Source organism: Oncorhynchus mykiss, chromosome 5, assembly GCF_057628025.1.
Source record: "Oncorhynchus mykiss isolate SJ-2025 chromosome 5, ASM5762802v1, whole genome shotgun sequence".
Lineage (NCBI taxonomy): Eukaryota > Metazoa > Chordata > Actinopteri > Salmoniformes > Salmonidae > Oncorhynchus > Oncorhynchus mykiss.
This window is the reverse complement of record NC_143026.1, coordinates 46,915,675-46,939,032: the sequence shown is the minus strand read 5'-3', so window position 1 is coordinate 46,939,032 and position 23,358 is coordinate 46,915,675. Positions and strand designations below refer to the sequence as shown.

Below are 23,358 nucleotides of genomic sequence, written 5' to 3'. Positions count from 1 at the left end.
CGGCTCTGGGTGCTCCATGCTGACTGGCGGCTCTGGGTGCTCCATGCTGACTGGCGGCTCTGGCTGCTGCATGCTGACTGGCGGCTCTGGCTGCTGCATGCTGACTGGCGGCTCTGGCTGCTGCATGCTGACTGGCGGCTCTGGCTGCTGCATGCTGACTGGCGGCTCTGGCTGCTGCATGCTGACTGGCGGCTCTGGCTGCTCCATGCTGACTGGCGGCTCTGGCTGCTCCATGCTGACTGGCGGCTCTGGCTGCTCCATGCTGACTGGCGGCTCTGGCTGCTCCATGCTGACTGGCGGCTCTGGCTGCTCCATGCTGACTGGCGGCTCTGGCTGCTCCATGCTGACTGGCGGCTCTGGCTGCTCCATGCTGACTGGCGGCTCTGGCTGCTCCTTGCAGACTGGCAGCTCCTTGCAGACTGGCAGCTCTGGCGGGATCCTGCAGACTGGCAGCTCTGGCAGCTCCTTGCAGACTGGCAGCTCCTTGCAGACTGGCAGCTCCTTGCAGACTGGCAGCTCCTTGCAGACTGGCAGCTCTGAACAGACGGGAGACTCCGGCAGCGCTGTAGAGGCGGAAGGCTCTGGCAGCGCTAAACAGGCGGGAGACTCCGGCAGCGCTGTTAAAAACAGAAAGGGAAACTATACATGAATAAACTACAAAACAATGAAATGTGAAAACCCAAAACAGCCCTATCTGGTGCAAAACACAGAGACAGGAACAATCACCCACAAACACACAGTGAAACCCAGGCTACCTAAATATGGTTCCCAATCAGAGACAATGACTAACACCTGCCTCTGATTGAGAACCATATCAGGCCAAACATAGAACTAGACAAACTAGACATGTAACATAGAATGCCCACTCAGATCACACCCTGACCAACCAAAACATAGAAACATACAAAGCAAACTATGGTCAGGGTGTGACAAGAAAATAGTAAAAAATAAAGAAAAACCCTTGAATGAGTATGTCTGTCCAAACTTTTGACTGGTACTGTATATATAACCATTGCAGAATACATTCCTCACCTTTTCTTTACATAATGCGTTCATATTCCCAAAGTAGCCATACAACAAATTACCATGCACATCTCATATTTAATTGGGCCTATTATGTAAGCTATTATATTTTCAAGCAATTTCATGCATCCGACAAGGAGCGCTGTTCATAACATACAGAATATAACAGGTGAATAGACAGTTGATCATTTGCATTGAAGTATTTGGCTACCACTGTAAGTATGCCAAAGTAGACAATGTTTCAAAATTCTCAAGCAGTGAGCATTTTTAGGGTCGGGAAAAAGTGAATGCAAAACAATATTGCATTCAAACGATCTGTTTAAAGGTCCACAGAAATGTGCAATTGTTTTGGTTTTTCAGTAATGGTCAGATACTATACAGGAAACATCACTGGAATAGAAAACATTCTACCAACAGATCCAAATACATTTGATAAAGTTCGTCATGCATTGCTATTTCCTTTAGATACGTTCATGGCCTAATGCCAATACTTCCAAAGTATACAGGGTGTTCATGTCACCATAAAAAGTGACTGATGGGTTTTTTTCAGGCAGAATTATGTGCACAGTTTTATGACAGGTCTGATTTATAACAGGAAACATGTATGGCTTTCACCAAGTTGATAAATCTCAATATTTTTGTGCGTGATTAGTCTTTTCAGAAATGGCGCACGCAGATATTTAGTGTTAAATTCACGCAATGGTTAGAAATGAGCAAGGTTTTCCAATGGTTCGCAAAGGGCACCTATTGGTGGATACATTTTATTTTTAAAAGCAGACATTGAATATCCCTTTGAGCATGGTGCAGTTATTAATTACACTTTGCATGGTGTATCAATACACCCAGTCACCACAAAGATACAGGCGTCCTTCCTAATTCTATTGTCAAAGAGGAAGGAAACCGCTCAGGGATTTCACCATGAGGCCAATGGTGACTTTAAAACAGTTACAGAGTTTAATGGCTGTGATAAGAGATAACTGAGGAGGGATCAACAACATTGTAGTTACTCCACAATACTAACATAAATGACAGAGTGAAAAGAAGGAAGCCTGTACAGAATAAAAATATTCCAAAACATGCATCCTGTTTGCAATAGGTTACTAAAGTAATAAAGGACAACCATTATGTTTGGGGCAAATCCAACATTACTGAGTTCCACTCTTCATATATTCAGGCATGGTGGTGGCTGCATCATGTTATGGGTATGCTTGTCATCGGCAAGGACTAGAGAGTTCTTTTTAGGATAAAAATAAACTTAATAAAGCTAAGCCCAGGCAAATTCCTAGAAGAAAACCTGGTTCAGTCTGCTTTCCAACAGAAACTGGGAGACACATTCACCTTTCAGCAGGGCAATTGACTAAAACACAAGGCCAAACATACACTGGAATTGCTTACCAAGACAACATTGAATGTTCCTGAGCAGCCTAGTTCCAGTTTGGACTTAAATTTAATTGAAAATCTATGGAAATACTATGAAAATGGATGTCTAACAATGATCAACAACCAACTTGACAGAGCTTGAATAATGTTTTAAATAATAATGGGCAAATATTATACAATCCAGGTGTGCAAAGCTCTTAGAGACTAAAAAGCAGATAAAGCAACACCTCATGGCACAACACCTCTCCCCTATTTGACCTAGATAGTTTGTGTGCATGTATTGATATGTAGGCTACGTGTATTCATGTTTTGTGTGGACCCCAGGAAGAGTAGCTGCTTTCGCAACAGCTAATGGGGATCCTAATAAAATACCAAAATATTTTCTGAAGGCACTGTAGGTGAAAGTTCTTTCACAGTAGCAGTGGTAGCCTTTTAGTGTGGTAAAGGAGGGTTTTTACAAGAGTTATATGGTATGTGTGTCATACTGGGACCAGCCACCCAGGCAACCTGTTTTTTCAATCATCCCAAACAAACAGTGGAAGTGAGTTGAACTTTGAACTTATTTTGGGACAGACCAGGGGTCAGGGGTGAGGCCAGAAGTGAGGTGGGGGTGGCTTGTAGGTTAGCATTAGCAGGTTAGCATTTTTCATCTTGAATCTTGCTCTGGAGGCAGCTCTGCATTGTAGTCACTAGCTGGCACAGCCACACAGTTATAAAATCTACAACCCTAACCTTAAACTAAGAACAAAAAGCACACAAAATATAGCCAATTTTGACTTTGCAGCTGGAATATCTAAGGGGAAATCGCTCGGTTCTGCCTCGATGACAAGACTCATGACAATAAAATGTCAACCTGCGACTAATAGCTAGGAAGGGGGGGCGAACAAATGAAAAGACAAAGCAACATGGTGATAGTGGGAAAAAAAGAAAACGCGCGCAGGAGAGATGAGAAACACGTGGGATAGAACGAATAATAGTTGGGGAAGTCGGGGATGAGGGGAAGCGGCACCAAGCCTATTTCCTGCGTGACATAACATTCCTTCGGGTACGCTCGACACTACACAGTGGTACATTAAGCAGTAAGCAGTCCTAGGAGTACAAAGTGCAGCATCACCCACAGTCAGCTAAACATTCAAAACCGAATAGAGGGCACCTCCGTAGGTGGTGGCCATGCTACTGGCTACATATTTTGTCAGTAGCTTTAAATACACTTCCCTGGGGAATGATGTAATGTCCAACCAGTTTGTGTGCTCATAGTCATTGTGTTACCAACACCCCACTTTCAAGTCTTCTTTTGACTCGTGAGAAGGACAGAAATCAAGGTTTGTGTGCTCACAACTACAAACGTGGACAATCCATGCCTTCAGAATAGTCAACTTTGCCAACCTTAAATATTGCAAACTAATCGGAAAAGAAGGATTAAGAAACTAATGAGAGCTTAGATAGACGGCATGCAGGGTTGGGGATTGCTGCCTTTTTTGACACCGAGGGAAATCCAGATTATTAAACCATTCTCTGGGATTGGTCTGCCAGAGATATACAGTAAGAAGAATTACAGTTTAGTCAGCAGTTTAGTTTTCATTTTGACAGAATAATCATAACACACCTCCCTGCTCAGTAGTCTCTACCCAATCCCCATTCTTCACCCCAATAGCAACGACTTTGTGGTGAGGTGCCACCCCTCTCTCACACACATACACAAACCCCAACGACTCTGGGGTGAGGCTACAATATGACTCCTATTGGCCCAAACTGACCTATCTAACTCCTCCAGTCAAGTGTGAACCCTGTACTTTTTTCTTCTTGTGCATTAAAACCACTTATCCTTTGGCTGACTTTAATTCAAGATGATGTTGTCTTTAATAATTCAAGCAGCTAGCCACAGGAGAGATGCTTGGCAGGCATGGACTTCTTCATGAGATTACACAGCGTGTTGGAAAAGGAGCAGCATGGCCTGCGTCAAAAATAGCACCCTATTTTCTACGTAGTGCCCTACTTTTGACCATTGCACAGTCCATATACCTTTGGCAACACCTGTCCAGCTTCCAGCAGCATCCTGACACAGCATCTCTCTCATCGTGGGGATGGTCTGTAATCGAGGGACTGATTGGCAAGCTCCCCACTGTCCACTCACAGCTCACTTCTCACATTGCAAATACTGCAGCAGGCAGGCCAGACAGAGCAGGCAGCCTTCTCTCCTGGAAGGCAGGCTTACAATGTTCTCTTCTTGCTGCAATTGTCTATTCCCCTTCTGTAATCCTTTATAGTTGAATGTGATGCCCAAACATGGCATGTCTTCTGTTTGTATACCTGAATGCTTATGCTTTTGCAGTTTGCCTATACACCGGCTTACCTTGTAGTTGGCTACACAGTGTGGGCCTATGATGACGATGGTGTATGCTGTTGCAGTAAGGCTATAGTACAGAGGTCATAATGAATGAGCTTCTCTTCTGTTTCTGTGTTGGCCCGACAGACAGCTCACCTTGCAGTTCATGATGTACTGCCGCTATATACAGTGCCTTCGGAAAGTATTCAGACCCCTTGATTTTTCCCACATTTTGTTAGGTTACAGCCTTATTCTAAAATTGGTTAAATGCTTTTTTTTTACCCTTCATCAATCTACACACAATATCCCATAATGACAAAGCAAAAGCAGGGTTTTAGACATTTCATAAATTAGGTGCATTGCCAACACTGACCTCGTTCGTCTTCAGTCACCCACGTGGGTATAACCAATGAGGAGATGGCACTTGGGTACCTGCTTCTAAGAGGCAGGACTTGCAGCGCGATCTGCATCAGAAAGAGAACTGACATCTATTTTAGCCCTTGGCAACGCAGACGCTCGTTGGCACGCGCAAGCAGTGTGGGTGCAATAATTGAATAATATACTGTACATTTCTAAATGTATTTTACAAGGCACTCGCTCGCAACGGGAGCGGTGTAGTCAGCCTGTTAGGTTGTGTCCCAAAAAAGGAAGATAACATGGAATTTGATTTACCCAAACTTTAACCTGACTATGTAGATAAACCTAGCAGTACTATATTGGTATGCCAGTACATGTCCTCTCCTTTTTACCCATTATTCTCTACAGTTCATACATTGACAGTCGATGATGCTTGGTGGTACCTAAATTGGGGAGGATGGGCTCCTGGTAATGGCTGGAGCAGAATTAGTGGAGTGGTATCAAATACAGGGTTTCCATGTGTTTGATGCCATTCCGTTTGCTCTGTTCCAGACGATATTATGAGTCGTCCTCCCCTCAGCAGCCTCCACTGCTGTGCATACAATACAATTAGGCCCATCTACAGCTGATGCTCCTAGGGAGATGACAAGTGTTTTGAATTTCCATTGAAAGTTCATAATTAAATGACTCATCGCTTATCAGCACATTAGCCTAATCGTGGGTTGCTCAGGCGAAAGACAAGCACGTCTGCCCTGAGGGGAGGCATATCAACTCAACTGTGTATGTGAATGTGTGTGCGTTAGCGCGAGCGTACGTGCGTGTGGAGACTAGTGTGCGTTATCGCGCGTCAGGCTGTTGTTTTGACGAAGCTTCTCGCTGACAGTGATGTTTCACCTTTCAGTTGTGGAATGGGATGGTACTGAATGGTACCGACAATGCCGAGTTTGGCCTCCTTTGGCCCGGGTCATAATGAGGCTCAGCAAGGGGCTTCTCCCGTCTCTCTCTTTCTCTCTCCGTACAGAAGCAGGAGCTCCGGGGGGCGAGAGGGGCACTCATCCAAGCAAGGCACTGCCTGTCAGAGCCGGACGGGGGAGACTCAAAACCACCCCCGGAACTGCCCAAAATGCGTGTTTAATTACTTTTGGATTATCTCCCACATACCCTCCTAGTATAATAAGTATGCTGTTTATCATAGGCTATACGCATGTGATAAACATCATCCGCAGGCGGCCAGGCCTATAGATATGGTGACCACGAAAATACCTAATTTCATCTTATTTCTCCCGCCCCTTCACAAATAGGGCAAAACAGCTGTATAACAGCTCACAAGTAAAATGAACAATTAGACTATATTATATTACGCGCGTCACCTATAGCCTATTCTAGAGAAATGCCCTTTCCCCTGGGAAAGCCACTGATGCACGGCTCGATATGTTGCGAGCAGAGAAAGTGAACCTTAGGTGCCGAAAACCACTTTGCAGCCACTTGAATGTGGCCAGACTATAGTCTGCGACTCTGCGTGTAGGTTATTAGGCCTATAGTTTAGGGAGTTCCGCCCCTCGCTGCGGGAGCTTCAAGCTCACTATTCACCCGTTCCTCTACCAGTTCACCTCGCTGCGAGTCCAGAGCAACGGATCAAAAGCTAGCTGATGGGACTCCGCACCAAGCTTCATTTCTCGAAGCTTCCCAAAGAACCTTGTCGTTTTTTGTCGGACGCGGGACAAATAACATAAATGAAACACCTTGTTTTGGGGACCCAGTTATTTTATATTGTTTTGGAGGGCGCGAATTGCTGTTGCCAGGCAAGTCAAGTCCGCAGGTAAGCAAAAACATTTGACTCTGCCATGCGTTTTTCTTGGCAGACAGCCGAATAGCACCTCTCTGACCAACACATTACACCTCTATGTTTATTCAAACCAGTGTTAGTTTAATGTCTCTAGGTTGAACATATAGCTGTCCCTCTGTTTAGTAGGCTATTTGCCCCATGTTTATAACCAGGCTAAGAAACCTCAATAGGAATGTCACAGGTGATCCTGCATAAAAACCATTCCTAGTCCAGAGCGCAATCGGATTCTAAAAGTGAAATGTTATTTAAGACCATGGCTGAGCAAGGACAAGGAGCATGAACATGTCAACATCTATAGATATTCAGGAACTAGGCACGTGCTCTAGGAGGCTGTAAGCATACTACTTGTTTCAGAAAAATGAATGATACCTTCAGGATTCTTAAAGTTGCAGAAAAAGACAATACAAAGATCAAATGAGAGTGAAGTGTTCGAATCCTCAATCAAGGAATGGGACATTCTGGATCGATGTTCAAACAGGCGCGGTAGTCTCATTATTTGCCTTCATACACATTGTTATTTGCCTTCGTAAAACAGCGTAATGTTCCGTAGATCCTCACGATAACTCCATATTTCGTCCGTGATTGAGTTGAGAATGTATTGCCCTATTTCGTTAATAAAACGTTTTTGCTAAGTTTATTACACCAGTCGTGGAATGAGCAGAGTATCGATCCATGCGGGGAAACTTCTTCCCTTAGATATATGCGCGCATGCATGTGAGTGCATTTTCACCATGGAATTTACATGTTAACATACTGTAGTATCAAACTTGTCTTTATAATTGTCTCATAGCTGCTTTCAGTTTGAAAGTGAAGGCACTAGCGTGATTACCAAATGCAGGTAAACTGTATTGGACACTCGCAGTACATGAAATGTGCTTTTTTTGATGTGGACTAAGTATAAAAGTAAACCAATTCATCAGAGTTTTTTCAGCTGTTCTGTCCTTGACAAAGCCCTGCTCTGCCTCTGTCTTTATCTGACTATGACTGTCAAAAGTGTTGCCACCGAGTCTAACATTGACACAGACTGCATTCCCCACTGCACCACACTAGCCCTGAGCAAATAATGCAGTGTGTGTGTGGGGAGGGGGGGGGGGGTGATTAACTACTGCTGCCTCTCTGCTGAAGCCTACCCCCTGCTGTCTCTGCCTAGCATGCAATAACAGAACAGTGCCAGGAAGCCAAACTGTCCTGACTGCTGCCGCCCCAACAACACAACACTACTGACCACACACACACACACACAGACAGGCAGACACAGACAGACAGACACAGACAGACAGACAGACAGACAGACAGACAGACAGACAGACAGACAGACAGACAGAGATGGCTTTTTATTTTCAGTCTGAAAGGACAACGTTGACCCAGACCCGCCATTCGCTTTTTAATTTTTCTCTTTTGACTTCTGAAATTCTTAACAGCCATATGAGAATTTTCACTTTCAGGTGTTTATAAAAAATAAAATAAAACAGACTTGAATTTGTGTATTAACTGTCCAGCCATACTCATTGATAATGTTCGCCTACAGGAGTACATACTGCAGAATAGTGTCATTTCTAGGAAGAAAGAGATTAGAGGTCGACCGATTAATCGGAATGACCGATTAATTAGGGCAGATTTCAAGTTTTCATAATAATCGGAAATCTGTATTTTTGGCACCGATTTGGCCGAATGTATTATTATTATTATTATTTATTTTTTTACACCTTTATTTAATCTTTATTTAACTAGGCAAGTCAGTTAAGAACACATTCTTATTTTCAATGACGGCCTAGGAACGGTGGGTTAACTGCCTTGTTCAGGGGCAGAATGACAGATTTTCACCTTGTCAGCTCGGGGATCCAATCTTTTAACTAGTCCAACACTCTAACGACCTGCCTCTGTTTCGTTGCACTCCACAAGGAGTGAATGCAGTAAACCAAGGTAAGTTACTAGCTAGCATTAAACTTATCTTATAAAAACAATCAATCAATCGTAATCACTAGTTAACTACACATGGTTGATGATATTACTAGATATTATCTAGCGTGTCCTGCGTTGCATATAATCTGACTGAGCATACAAGCATACAAGTATCTAAGTATCTGACTGAGCGGTGGTAGGCAGAAGCAGGCACGTAAACATTCATTCAAACAGCACTTTCGTGCATTTTGCCAGCAGCTCTTCGTTGTGCGTCAAGCATTGCGCTGTTTATGACTTCAAACCTATCAACTCCCGAGATGAGGCTGGTGTAACCGAAGTGAAATGGCTAGCTAGTTTGCGCACGCTAATAGCATTTCAAACGTCACTCACTCTGAGCTTTGGAGTGGTTGTTTCCCTTGCTCTGCATGGGTAACGCTGCTTCGAGGGTGGCTGTTGTCGTTGTGTTCCTGGTTCGAGCCCAGGGAGGAGCGAGGAGGAGGGATGGAAGCTATACTGTTACACTGGCAATACTAAAGTGCTTATAAGAACATCCAATAGTCAAAGGTTAATGAAATACAAATGGTATAGAGGGAAATAGTCCTATAATTCCTATAATAACTACAACCTAAAACTTCTTACCTGAGAATATTGAAGACTCATGTTAAAAGGAACCACCAGCTTTCATATGTTCTCATGTTCTGAACAAGGAACTTAAACATTAGCTTTCTTACATGGCAAATATTGCACTTTTTCTTTCTTCTCCAACACTTTGTTTTTGCATTATTTAAACCAAATTGAACATGTTTCATTATTTATTTGAGGCTAAATTGATTTTATTGATGTATTATATTAAGTTAAAATCAGTGTTCATTCAATATTGTTGTAATTGTCATTATACCCCCCAAAAATAAAAAAAATAGTCCAATTAATCGGTATCGGCTTTTTTGGTCCTCCAATAATCGGTATCGGCGTTGAAAAATCCTAATCGGTCGACCTCTAAAAGAGATACACTCCGAATCTGTCTGAGTATTGTGTTGTGTTCATCTCTAGAGTTGATGGAGCTGAAGAAATGGACAGCCCCCTCATATGAATCCTCCTTACCACATCCATTCTTGTTTTCTGTTTTGGGTGATAGGTAGATACCCTGTTGAGAACATGGAGCAGCAGCTATGACTGTTTGATTCCAGCCAGGTCACCCGTAATACAAGTCGGTATTGGACGTCCCTCCATGTCTGAGGACGTCAGAAGATGATGTGGAAACCGGCCCCTATGGGAAACAGTGAGCACTGTTACCTTCCAGTAGGTTTTGTTTTTGCTAAGGGGATAGTGGATGGGCGTAAGCATTTTCCTCTGATTCCAAAGGCTGCAAGTTCGAATCTAGCGATAGAAAGTTGTTTTTGAGATTTTAGTTTTAAGCCTCTCAAGCCTTATCCATTCAGAGTTAATATCTATCCTTGAGATTTTGGAGCTAATGCCTAAACTTAACCGTAGACACTTTTGCAACAACAACGTTTGCAACAACTTCGAAATTTGACGTTTGAGAAACCTGGATGAACGTCTAATTCTGACATGAGACAGAGCTAGTTGATGATTCAGAAGTAGACCATGTACCACGCTGTCTGTCTGTATTGCCAATTCGCTCTATTGGTCACACATTTGAATATAGGCTACATTTGTAACTCGTGCTATTGGAACAAGAGTTGGAACAACAATCAGTGCTCTTTCCGCTGCTTTCCAGACAGTTCTTGTGTCAAAAAAACAACATGGAAGGAATTCAGTTTGTACTGTATATGTAAACATGCATCTCAACAAACTCCCCTCCTACAGCTTGTGTCTAGCCTATTAGTTGGTTCCTAGGTATTATTTACGTGGGAAACACAAGCTATAATATCAATACCATAAATCGTCCAGTTTCTGGTGTTGTTTGATATTGGATGAGTAACCTCTTATATTATTACGCTACGTATTGCTTTCCTAATTAATTCAGGGGGTGGGGATATGTGTGTGTACTACTGTGAACCATTTCCAAGGTTCGTCTCTAGGTATTTAGCTCTGTGTGAAGAGACGGCAGGACACCCAGGAGGAACAAGACAAATGAACCTCCTAGTCATGTGGATTTTCTCATCGTCCTTCAGTCTTCAACAGGACTTACACGGGGAGAGGTGTTAGTGGTGCTGGGGTGGTGGTGTGAGATTTACCCTGGTGCGACTTGCGCCTCTCTACATTCAAGGCATTCCGACCTCTGTGATGTTTCAGACATTCTAGAACGTGAGACTGCATTCTAAACGCCTTTATGTTCCCGGGGGTCGTGTGGGCTGAACAGAAAGTAGGATCCTCTAATTTAGGAGCCCTGGGAACGAGGACAAAGCTGAGAGCGTCTTAAGTTACAGACAACACTGGAGTGGAGTGATAGTGGTGGGGCTTGTTGAGTTTACCACTAAGAGCCTGAAGCCTGTCATAGTTTCAACTTTTACTGGCACCTCACACAGTCAAACACTTGATGGATTTAACCTAAATTAATGGGTTAGAATCGATTGGAATCAATGGTGCATTAGTGTGGAACCAATGGGACATAGGTTGATTACTGTCATTGCTTAAGCCTTTTCTGGTACCACACACTTTTTGCCGTGGGTCAGAGAGAAAATGATGCTGTTTTATAGCTCATCTCATGCTATTGTTTATATGTTGCCATGAGGCTAAGAGAACATTTAGCTCTTTTTAAGAAATGTTCCTGCTATTCTACACATTTTGCCATTCCGGCCCTGGTACCACACATACAGTTAGAGACTGGTCTCTGACATACAGTCAGAGACTGGTCTAGCTAAGTAATGGGTTAGAATCGATGGGAACACTTGTAGCTTCCCACAGTGTCATAGACGGGATGGAATATATCCTATTAACTCTTGAACAACATGATCATGAGGTGTTTACTGTCGTCTTTCTATCCGAGTTCATCCTGCAGACAAGACAGTTTGGTGATTCCCGAACCAGACATAATGCCAACTCTGTTAGTTAGAGGAGAGGAAAGGAGAGGAGAGGATTGCACCTTTTGGTTTTCACCAGTGGGTGTGAAGTATTTTCATCCTGACTCAATGATCATTGAGCAACACCACAATCCACTATCAAATGCCTGTTCCTAAAAAGTGTAATTCATTGCGTTGATATGAATGAAGTTGTATTTCTTAATTCAGTTGGTGTTGAAATAAGTATGCTGTAGGAAATGCTTTCAACAACGCCTTATCTTCATAACCACTGTTATGCTCAGCTCCCTGAACCTCTGCTCAAGAACTGTATGTATGCTCCCAATAGCATTCCTTTGGGTTAAAATGGTTATTGATTAACTCTTGAAGATCAGACAAGAAACAGTACTGAGAATCGCCACAGTAAAATCCAAATCTGTTCACTATCCATTTCTGATTTCTGCTTTCCTCTCTGCAGATCTTCTGTACAATCTTGTGACACCAGGCTTCTGTGTACCAGTCAACCATGTCGGATCTTTCCATAGCCTCCACAACCCATCAGTGACGACCGCTAAACGTTTGTTTTCGGACAAACATGTCAGCCTGCGGCGAGTTTGCAGAACACGTGTGGAAACCCGGATCGTGTAAGAACTGCTTCCACCCGCGTAGCGCCCACTGTGCCAGCGGGGGCAGCATCGTGTCTTGTGGTGCCCTGAGGGCCAGTCTGGGTGGAGAGGAGGAGGATGGCCAGGGGGTAACCGTGCCCTTGCTCTATTCGAAACCCACCATCGCTGTCCGCCCTACCATGATGCACCCTGACACCAGCGACATGCTGGCAGATGTCAACATGAACATAGAGCAGGTGAGATCTCGTCAACTCAAATACAGATTTGTGTCAATGCACGCCTTTGCATTTTACCTTCCTATGTAATAACCATGTCAATATATAATAAATACCCAATAGAAACCCATAGGTTTTAGAGTCACTTAATTAAAGTGATTCAATAAATGACTGTATGTTTTCTATAACCATGAATTGTGTTTCCCCTCCATGTGTCACCAGGAAAATCAGAAGAGTCCAGGGGACAGACTGGGTCTTAAGATGTTGGACCTGTCCCCTATCTACATAGACAGTAACGGCTGTAACAAGGCCCTGAGAGAAGCAGTACTGCACAGTGCTACTACCCCTGGGAAGATGGACTACCCGTGCAGCCACTTCTCCCCTGGACCTCTAAGCCCCCTGTCCCCTCTGTCCCCGTCTGCCCTGCAGAAGGACTCTAGTATGATCATCAGCAGTATCTTTGTGACCCAGGAGGATGGCCACGGCCGGGGGCCTCATAGTGCCCACAGTCTGAAGGAGAATGGGAATAGCAACGGGGAATTCTCCTACAGGCAACAAATCACCAAGACTACCAAAACCACCAAGAGCACTTACAATGGGAATGGTGTCGACACTAGGGCGTCTTCCAAAGTCCAGGTCGTCCAGGATGTACAAGCACCTTTGGGTATTGCTATCAACATCATCGCCACGGCAACCACAACAGCCTGTAACGGCATTGGTAACGGTCTGATCACCGCCACAGCCGCCCCAAGTAACGGGCTCACGTCTGGTACCACAGACTCGTCCAGCACTTATTTCGTCCCAGCCTTAACCACCATGGGTTCAGGGGCCTCTCCGGGCCTACTAGTGCCCAACTTTCAACCCTGTGGAGGTGGCAGAACCAACTCCTTTCTCTCTGAGCCTGTCTCCAGCCTGTCTCTGTCAGACTCCTGCTCCTATCGCAGCAGCACAGACTCCCTCACGGGACCCGATGGCTTCAGACTGCTGGGGCCAGATAGTCCCACTCCTCAGAACCTCTCAGCCTCCTCAGCCAGCCCTCCCTCAGAGGGACAGACAATGTCTTTAGAGCCCATCTATGCTGAGAGCACCAAGAGGAAGAGGAGGCCTCAGAGCGCTGGGGGGAACGGGAAGCCCAACCCCCCCCAGGCCCAAAAGCAATGCTCAGAGCTGGAGCTCACAGGAGAGGGTCAGAACCATAGGGCAAAGATAACTGTCATGGCCGCCCATACTGAGGAGAACAACCGGACCTTCTACCTGAGCAGCCCGGACTCAGCTGTTAGCACCCAGTGGTCACATTTCAGCCCCACGGCCCTCAGCAACCCTGGGAGTCCAGCCTTCAAGTGGCCCTCTAGCTCCTCTGTCACAGAGACATCCTCCACACCATCCCCAGCCTCCCCTGCCTCCCTCCAGCCCAAGCCCCAGAACAGCCCCCCTATCCCCCCCAAGAGGAACAACCGTTCCCCCAAACCACTCCTTGGGACCTCTAGTCTCTCCCCTGTCCCTCTCCCTGAGCTCAGCATCCAGGCTCTGTCTCTATCCCCCAGGGAGAGCGACGTCCAGGTGCAGGTGAAGCCCCAGATGGAGCCCCACAACTCAGCCTCATTGGAGGCCCGGAGGCACAAGCTCCACACCACCGCCTGGAACTGGGAGGGCCGGATCGAGGAGGAGGAGGAGGGGGAGGAGGGCCATGCCCAGGAGAGTTCCTCTCGGAACAGGGTGATGGGGCTCATCAATGGGGCGGCTGTCTGGAGGGAGGCCAGGGATTGGAGACCCGCTGGGGGGTTGCAGGGCAGCACCCAGACCCTGCCAGGCACCGTGGCCAACAATGGTGCCAGTCAGAAACGGAAGCAGGCAGGCTGCAGCGGCGGCAGCGTGGAGGAGGGCAAACATAGCAGGGGCATGTTGGCCAAAACGCAGCCGTTGACTCCGTCGTCCGTCTCCAGTCCGGTGCAGCTCTCAGCAGAGGAGAAGAGTTCAAGCCAGGGCCCCACTCCTCCACCCCCTCCGCCTAAGAAACACCACAGGTAAGAAACTGGGCCTGGGCCTTTTGTTTTTACACACTGTATGGCCTGTGGATGGCATCCCTGTGAGGGTAGAATGAAGAGCAGTCATTGTACTGTGGTGAAGTATCTTTACGCATCTTTGTCGTTGAGTCACTCTTTCGTACTGTACGGACCTGGATTATTTCCCTCACACTGAGCATTGAGCCACGGATGGTGTTCCTGAGAGTGTAGAATGCACGATGGCGAGTCTGAAAGAGCAAAGGCCATGGCTGGTCTTTGCAGCTTACTAGTTGAATATACAGTGTTGTCATTGAGTTGCGTGTGTCAGTCATTCGAGTTGGAATTAGATGGCTTGCTTCATGTTGATGAGACAACGTTTTAGGCAAACGTGATTCTTAAGGTACCAGTTCAGTTAGGTGCTTGTTTGATTTCCACTCTGTCATTTTCTTTATAGCTTTTAAAGGCTCCTCACTTACCCAATGCACTGCTCTGGTTCAGGCATAGTATAGTACAGCATGCCAGACAGACCATAGAATCGAGTTCAAGTCTTTACAGTAATGGAACTCATTCATCACTAGGCAGTACATAAATTAAGCAACGCAAGGGCATTAACACTTGCTTTATGTAGTGTAGACATTTTAAATGTCCCTTGTACTCTAAAAGGATTTTGCTGTTTGATAATTAACTATTCACTTGTCAGACTATTTTGGGAATGTCAACACAACAGATGAATAGTTTCACCCCCCCCTCCCCCACCCTTTGGTGTACCTAATCAGCTGACTAGAGAGGTCTGTTGTAGCAGCCATGTGGTTGGTTCTCTCTCTGCGTGTGATGGTTAAATGTCGCTCCCTCGTCTTGTGCAGTGATGCAAGGCCTACTGTGATCTCGCCTTTCATTGTGAGATTACTCAGCCGGTATCAGCCTCCATTCTCATTCTAGAACCCGTAGGATCATTCAGACTGTTCCGGGAACCAGTCTCAATGCATTCCTTGTTCCATTTGTAGTAGTCTAAGGCTGGGGTTGCACAACGCAACTCGGAACACAATTTTAGTCGCTTGCAACTGAGTTGCTTCTTGAGTGCTCAGTGAAACACCCCTTGCAACTAATTAGCATCTCATCTGCAAGGTTGTTACGTCCAGTTGAAAGCTTTTCAACTTTATGCAACTAGTCGTAAGAAACAGCCAATGAGAACTTATGCTTTTGTCACATTCGAAGGTTTGGAACGCCGGCCCAGTTGTCATGTCAACAACACAGACAGTACATTATGAAGATAGGCAGAAACTGCTTCTCCAATAGAAATCCCTGATCACACTTGTAGGCGATGACATGACTTGTAAGCTCATGCGTAGAAACACAAATTGAGTCTCACAGTCGTCTCGCGCCGAACTGCGCAGGCTTCCCTGTCAAAATCAAAAAAGGCACTCCTTCAATATAAAGGAGTTTTTCACAAAGATGAAAACGAGTCAGCTTGTCACTTTCACAAGGTTGGAGTAACAACATGTTCAATTACTTAAGACATTGGCTCAAATCTCAAAACTTAGATTACAAGAAAATGTACAACTAAGGACGAATCTTTCACTTCTCGTTGACTTCTCAAACCCCAGCCTGGACTGCTTGGTCTGTTTAGCCAGTGTTCTGGGATGTTGATGCTATCACAAAAGCTAAAGGCCCATTCATTTTCATTGCTGCCCCATTGTCACAATGTACAAGGCCTAATGCAGCAGATGGCATGGGGTGAGATTAGAATTCTCAAACAATATGACAGAAGCAGCTTCAATTTCATTTGGCTGTTGCATGCTATTTGAACCGCGTTGGAGTCGCTTCATGTAAACAGCAAAGTTGTTTGAGATGATGTCACTTGCAACCTGCAGCTGCAAACTAAAACTGCGTGCAATTCGAGCCCTGTAACTGCAGCCTAACTTTTTGTTCTAAAAGTCAAGAACAAAATGGGCAGTAAAAATGTTCGATGTCATATTCTACATTTGTTTTGGCCACCACACAATAGATGGGACTGGGGGGGGGGGGTCCTTGTGCACTGGTCTCAATGACACTGACAGAGGCACACACAAAGAAAACATTGTCAACTAACTAAGATGGTGATATGTTATTGTGCATCTGTCTAAGATGCGAATATGCATTTAACTAAGCTCTAATTCAAATGTTCATGAAACGAGTCAATGTTTCCATCATTGGTAATAGCTAGTTGTGACCTACCTATGAAACAAATATAGTCACATGGCGATATAAAATAACCTAGCTGTTAAACTCTAGTGACATTTCCCCATGTACTATTTAGACCTCAGATTATTAATACACCCTGAGGTTTCTGACTCATATACCCAAAGCAGAAGGAGACATAGTTTGCCGCCATGTTGACGTCAAGTGGTCATTTTAAAATAAACCTTGCTTTTGTCGGGCATGCTGTAGGTTTAGAATACAACTGCAAATTCCTCAAGTCCTTGCAGAGTTCAGAACAGAGCAGCTTTCGCTGTTTGGTCAACAAGAATGTGCTGATTCTCTGCTGGTTTTCTGTGTAGGTGACTATTTCGACATCTAATTTCTAGGTTTTAAACTGCAGGGAAGCTGTAGCTGTGTTAATTGTGGATTCATATTAACGTGTGTTAAAAGGGTGTCAAACCCATACAGCATTGGGCTACGTTATTGGGCAGCAAGGTCATTGAGGTATCAGGATGATCCCAGACACGTTTCCTCCTCTTAATGATTTGGCAACTTAAAGTTTGACATTTGAAACTTTTCAATATGAAACAAATGAGTCAAAGCAGCGGCTTTTGTTTTGGCTGGCTGTAAGGGAACTCTAGAACCCCTGTTGCTGATTGCATTTCCCAGACCCTTATTTTTGTTGTAATACTAGTAAGCTGATGCATCTCTCCCATTATATTATGACATTGCTAGCATGCTGCTACTGATACAAATACACTTTCTAGAGACACATGCGGGAACATGCCTTGCCCTAGCAACCGTTATGCTTTTGGGTATTCCGTTTCGTATTTGTTTTCCGGGAGCTTAACTGTTATAGCGCACAGTAGGACTAGACATGAACTGCCACGCCAGTTCTTCCTGTGTTTAAACAACATGCCTCAGAGTCACGTTAACCCCCACATAGACTTTACACTCAACTTTCCCTAAATAATGAAGCTCTGTCAGCTTCACAAGATCTCCCCTCTCTCTGTCTTCTGCTAAGAAACAGCCAGATGACAACAGATTCAACTTCACAGCTCACAGTTCACCCAATATAACTCCGGAAACATCAGACTTTAATCCCACAGAGACAAAGTGTCCTAGAAAGCCTTTGAGAAGAGTGTAAACACAGGAAAGTGGAAGACAGACAGTTTGTGTGTCCCAAATGGCCCTTTATTCCCTACACCTTTGACCAGAGCCCATAGGGAATAGGGTGCCATTTGAGACACATCCAGTGATGCAGTGGTGTTCCCACAAGGCTGAGAAGGAGGAAAACAGGCAAACCAACCAAACCCTGATGAGGCAGCATTTTTGTGTGATGAATCATTAAAGAACCAGATGGTTGAGAGGTCTGTCCTTCTGACGACGGGAATCATCATCATCAGTTCTTTGATCACTGTGAGGAACCAAACAAACGTCCTCACTGGGAGGTCCTTGTGTGAGGTGATACTTTTGATGCAGTCCTTTCATCCTTAGTGGGTCATTCCATGTGATTTCCGCAAGCCATGATACCCGCCATCTCAGATTGCTCTGCAATTGTTTCTGTAGATGGAAACATAAAAGATTAGCATTCCTGAAACGTGATTTTTTGTTGCAATTTGATATTTGAGAAAATTAAGCTAATTGATTACACCCAAATTGGCCATTTTAATTTCTAGGGTTAACACAATATTCAGTAAATATAGTATCTTACATCCAATTTGGACCAAACTAACAATGAGTAAGACATGAGGAATCCAAAGAAATGGTGTAAAGTCACCCACGGACCCACCACACTAATCCCAACAACGAGTATAGAGTATCAGTTCTCTGTGTCTGGTAGTGTGGAGCTGCAGCTCTGAGCATTTATCTTCATCCTAGGTCATGTATTCTCAGTGGATTTGGTGATGTTTTTTTCCCTGTGTTCAGAGAAATTGAAGTTGTTAGGTTTGTGTCCCAACCTACATCCTGATATTACCAGGTTCTGACCACTCGATGGTGCTGTTCCTGCTGTTAGGTGATTTACAAAAAAAATACCCCCACCCCCTCAACGATAAAGGGATATTTCACCCAAATTACAAAGTTATATTAGTTTCCTTACCCTGTAAGTGTCTGTGGACAAGGTATGACAGCAATCCATGCTTTGGTTTAGTTTACAAGGCCACTGTTTCAAATGCTAACGTTTTAGCATATGTGGCACAAATCCAATGCAAGTCAATGGTACCAACAAAAACAAAGCATGGGTTACTGTCATACCTTGTCAATAGACTGCTTACAGCAGGGGTGTCAAAGTCAAATGGACGGAGGGCCAAATAAAAAAATCAGCTACAAGACGAGGGCCGGACTGTTCGAATGTTCATTGAAAAATGTTTAAATGACGCATATAGTCTAGTGAACCTAATTGAACCTACTGAAAACCTAACAAATATATTACAATATGATCAGATAAATAAAGCAATATTTTCTTATGGCTCTGTCAGTAATCTTTAATTTTCAACAGACACAAAAGACAAATTTCCTTTATATAAATATCCCCATAACATGAACATTAAATGAAAGAAACCGGTATTCAAGGCACCATCAGTAGACTATATTTTCTATTTTAGCAAAAGTGGGCTAAATTTACTTCAAAGAAAAAACAATAATAGCAATTTTCTATCATCCACTCAACTGAAATATTTTTAAAATATAATTGGATTGAAATACAAAAAAATAAAGTGCAAAAATCTATTAATCAAAAACAACACTTTGTTTAAGGAGAAGTAACATGCAGTGAAAACAAATATTAAATTTTAACTTTTAAACTTGAACTGAGTAAAAACTCTAAATATGTGATTGCACAGTAATGTTCACTTGTTTGAGGTTGAGGGTGATACTTGGTGGTGTCCCATCTTTTCCACAAGTTCATCAATGTTCGGGGTAAGGCTCTGAGCTGAAGAAATCCTCAGAATTGAGTGGAGGTGTTCAGCAGTAAGTCGACTTCTGTGTGATGTTTTGTTCAGGTTCATCAAAGAAAACAGTTGTTCACACAGGTATGTGCTGCCAAACATAGACAACGTTTGAGCAGCCTGGATGCGCAGCTGGGGCATTGTGCCGGGGAGGAAACGGGCAAACTCCGCAGCACCCACTGCCGCATATTTTTCCCTCAGTGCATCATTGCATTGGAGGTCAATCAACTCCATTTGGAGGTTTGGTGGTGAGCTTTCCACGTCAACAGCAAATGGGTTACCGAGCAGTTCCAACCTGCTTTTTTGTGCTTCAAAGTCAGCAAATCGGCGTCGAAAGTCAGTGGTAAGCATACCTATTTTATCAGCCAACTGTGTGCTCGGGAACGCACTGGTAGAGAGCTTCTCTTTCATGGTCTGGCAGCTGGGAAAGTGGCTCAAATTTTCTTTCCGCATCTGCGTCTCCCACAGAGTCAGTTTGGTTTTAAATGCCTTCACTGTACTGTACATATCAGAGATGACACGATCCCGACCCTGCAGCTGCATGTTTATTGCATTCAGATGACTCGTAATGTCACACAGAAAAGCCATTTCACACAGAAACATTTCGTCTCGGAGTTGTGTTGTGTCTTTCCCTTTGCTGTCCAAGAATAGACAAATCTCCTCACGAAGCTCGAAACATCTTTGAAGCACCTTTCCCTGGCTTAGCCATCGCACCTCTGTGTGATAAGGCAAATCACCATGCTCCGTTTCTAACTCCGTCAGAAATGCCTTGAACTGCCGGTGATTCAAACCTTTGGCTCTGATAAAGTTAACTGTGCGCGTGATGATGCTCATTACATGCTCCATTTTCAAGGCTTTACCGCACAACGCTTCCTGGTGTATGATACAATGATAAGCTGTCAGCTCACCTGTCGCGTTTTCCTCTTGCATCTTTTCCCGTATCTTCGCCACCAGTCCGCTCCTGTGTCCACACATCGCAGGTGCTCCGTCGGTTGTCAAACCCACGAGTTTTTCCCAAGGCAGCTCCATCTCATTTACACATCTTGACACCTCTTCATACAAATCATGCCCCGTAGTTGTGCCATGCATAGGACGTAAAGCCAAAAACTCCTCTGTCACGCTTAGGCTGGAGTCCACTCCGCGGATGAAAATTGACAACTGGGCAATGTCAGAAATGTCGGTGCTCTCATCCACAGCCAAGGAATATGCAATAAAATCTTTTCCCTTTTTCACAAGCTGCTCTTTTAGATTGATGGACAACTGGTCTACTCTCTCGGCAATGGTGTTTCTGCTCAGACTCACATTTAAAAAGAGTTGCCTTTTTTCTGGGCAAACTTCGTCACAAACTTTAATCATGCAGTTTTTGATGAAATCCCCCTCCGTAAATGGCCGGGCTGATTTAGCGATCTCTTCTGCCAAAATAAAACTGGCCTTGACAGCAGCCTGGCCTTGTGATTTGGCTTTTTTGAACAGAGCCTGTCGAGATTTGAGGCCTCGTTTTAATTCCTCTGCCTTTTGTAGCCTTTGTTTCATGTCCATATTCTTGTTTTTGTCCGCGTGTTTCGTTTCATAATGTCGTCTCAGATTATACTCTTTCAGTACCGCCACACTTTCTCCACACAGAAGACACACAGGTTTTCCAGCTACCTTCGTGAACATATACTCCGACTCCCACCTTGTTTGAAACCCCCGGTTCTCAGTATCCACCTTCCGTTTTGCCATTTTTGATGGGTATCTGAAAGTTAATTTTACTGTGATGCTGACGACTGCTGTGCCAATAAATATTGAAATGAAGCAGCCTACTGCTCGGTGCGTCACCTTTGCATTGTGGGAAATGTAGTATTGGTGCGTGTAAAAGATCTGCGGGCTGCCGGCTTGCTGCGGGCCGGTTCTAATAATAAATCAAGATCATCCCAGGGGCCGTAAAAAACCTTCTTGCGGGCCGGATGTGGCCCGCGGGCCTTGACTCTGACATATGTGGCTTACAGGGTAATTTTTTATTTTTTTAAACAATGCCATTATGGTGGGTGTTGAAATGCTCTTCATTGTGCTTTTTGAGGTGGAACGACCCTGGTGACAGTTGGTCCAAACCGTTGTGTGTGGCCTACCATCTTACCCCCATCAGTCCTGTGTGTGTATTATGGGATGTGGGTGTGTCAGTTAGGTCAGGGCAGGACACCTGGAGGGGTTGCCTAAAGTAGTGGAAGAGCAGATTGTTGCCCGGGGCAACTCCCAAACTGTCCATGGCATGAGGTGCCACCCCCAGCCAAGATCCGACAACCCCCCCGTCTCACCCCGAGATTAGCTTTATCCTTTCGGATGGCAGAGAATAGATAGCATAGTTGCTGGGTTTGAAAGAGTACAGGGGAAACGCTGCAGTGAAGAAGTGTGTTTGTGTGGTTTGTGGAGGTTGTGAGATACGGGTGTTTTTATTTGGCGTTTAAAAGGTGCCATTGCTTTTTCTGTGGAGAGAGACTTTAAATACACACATGACTCTTGTTGAGGGAGTGTTGCAATACTTCATAGTTTGTGGGTTTTTTTGAACGTGAGTAAGGACCTGGAATCATAATGTGTCTGATGGCCATCCTGCCTGGACCTTTGCTGATACTTCAGTCTGAGGTACTGTATGAGACTTTTCTGAAAACATACCTTTTGCCAAACTCTGTTGAACAAAAACAATATGGTCTTGTAGGTATGATTTAGTGAACTTTCTTTGTTGCCCTATGTTGAATAAGATGGTTCTAATCTTGGTAAAATTCAGATTCTGTATTGTGTTTTTGGAAGTACTGCAAATTAAGGTTATTTTTCGTCAGACCAAAACCATACAACTTATGGACTGAAACAATAACATTGCAGTAGGATCGAGATCGTTAGAGGTCAGAGGCGATCTCTTGTCAGGTGTAGGTTGGCACTGCTTGTCAGAGCTGAGAGCTGAAACCAGCCCTGTGTGTGAATCCATTGCCTGCTGCCCAGATAGATACGGGCATCTCCTATCTGATTACATAAACCTCCCCATGTCATGCCTTCCAGGTGTATTTCTCCAGGGTTGGGATGTGGATGGAGGTTACAGGCTGCGTCCTAAATGGCACCCTATTCCCTTTATAACGCACTACTTATGACCAGAGACTAGGGCTCTCGTCAAAAGGAGTGCACTATGAAGGGAATACGGTGCCATTTGGCATGCAGCCCCAGTCATCTGGATAGGAGGTGATGGGGTGAAACGCATCTTCCATAAAAGACGGTTGGCGACAGACGGATGTAGGATATATCTGAACGTTAAATGGGTTATATCCATCCTGGGAGCATGACTGACAGAGACCTTGAGGACTCATAAAACATAAAGCTCTCGAAGGTGTAGCTCTCAGCGGTGGCAGACGGAGCACTGTGAAACGAAGCGTTGCTGCACCACACCACACGTCCCATTGCTGCTGCTGCTGCTGCTGCTTGTAGTTCTGCTCTGCACGTGTTATGGGTACAGTGACTGCTGCCCATAGAGAGAGGAGATAGGGAGGGAGGGAGGGAGGGAGAGCCCTGTGGCTGTACATTAATATACTTCCCAAAGAGGGAGGGAGGGCCCTGTGGCTGTACATTAAT

At 44.7% G+C, this 23,358-nt stretch overlaps 1 protein-coding gene across 2 annotated transcripts in view; it reads left to right on the top strand.

The window, feature by feature from the left end:
• The first annotated feature begins 5,985 nt into the window (after positions 1-5,985).
• The window catches only part of prag1 (PEAK1 related, kinase-activating pseudokinase 1), a 40,302-nt gene continuing 22,929 nt past the window's right edge, over positions 5,986-23,358 (top strand). Inside the window, exons 1-4 of one of the 2 annotated variants that reach the window (XM_036977695.2) lie at positions 6,675-6,905; positions 9,970-10,133; positions 12,273-12,656; positions 12,858-14,659. In XM_036977695.2, coding sequence (XP_036833590.2) covers positions 12,390-12,656; positions 12,858-14,659 — 2,069 coding nt within the window. In that variant the 5' untranslated portion in view covers positions 6,675-6,905; positions 9,970-10,133; positions 12,273-12,389. Of the gene's footprint in view, positions 6,906-9,969; positions 10,134-12,272; positions 12,657-12,857; positions 14,660-23,358 lie in introns of both variants that reach the window. The other variant, XM_021603140.3, reaches the window with a different exon arrangement.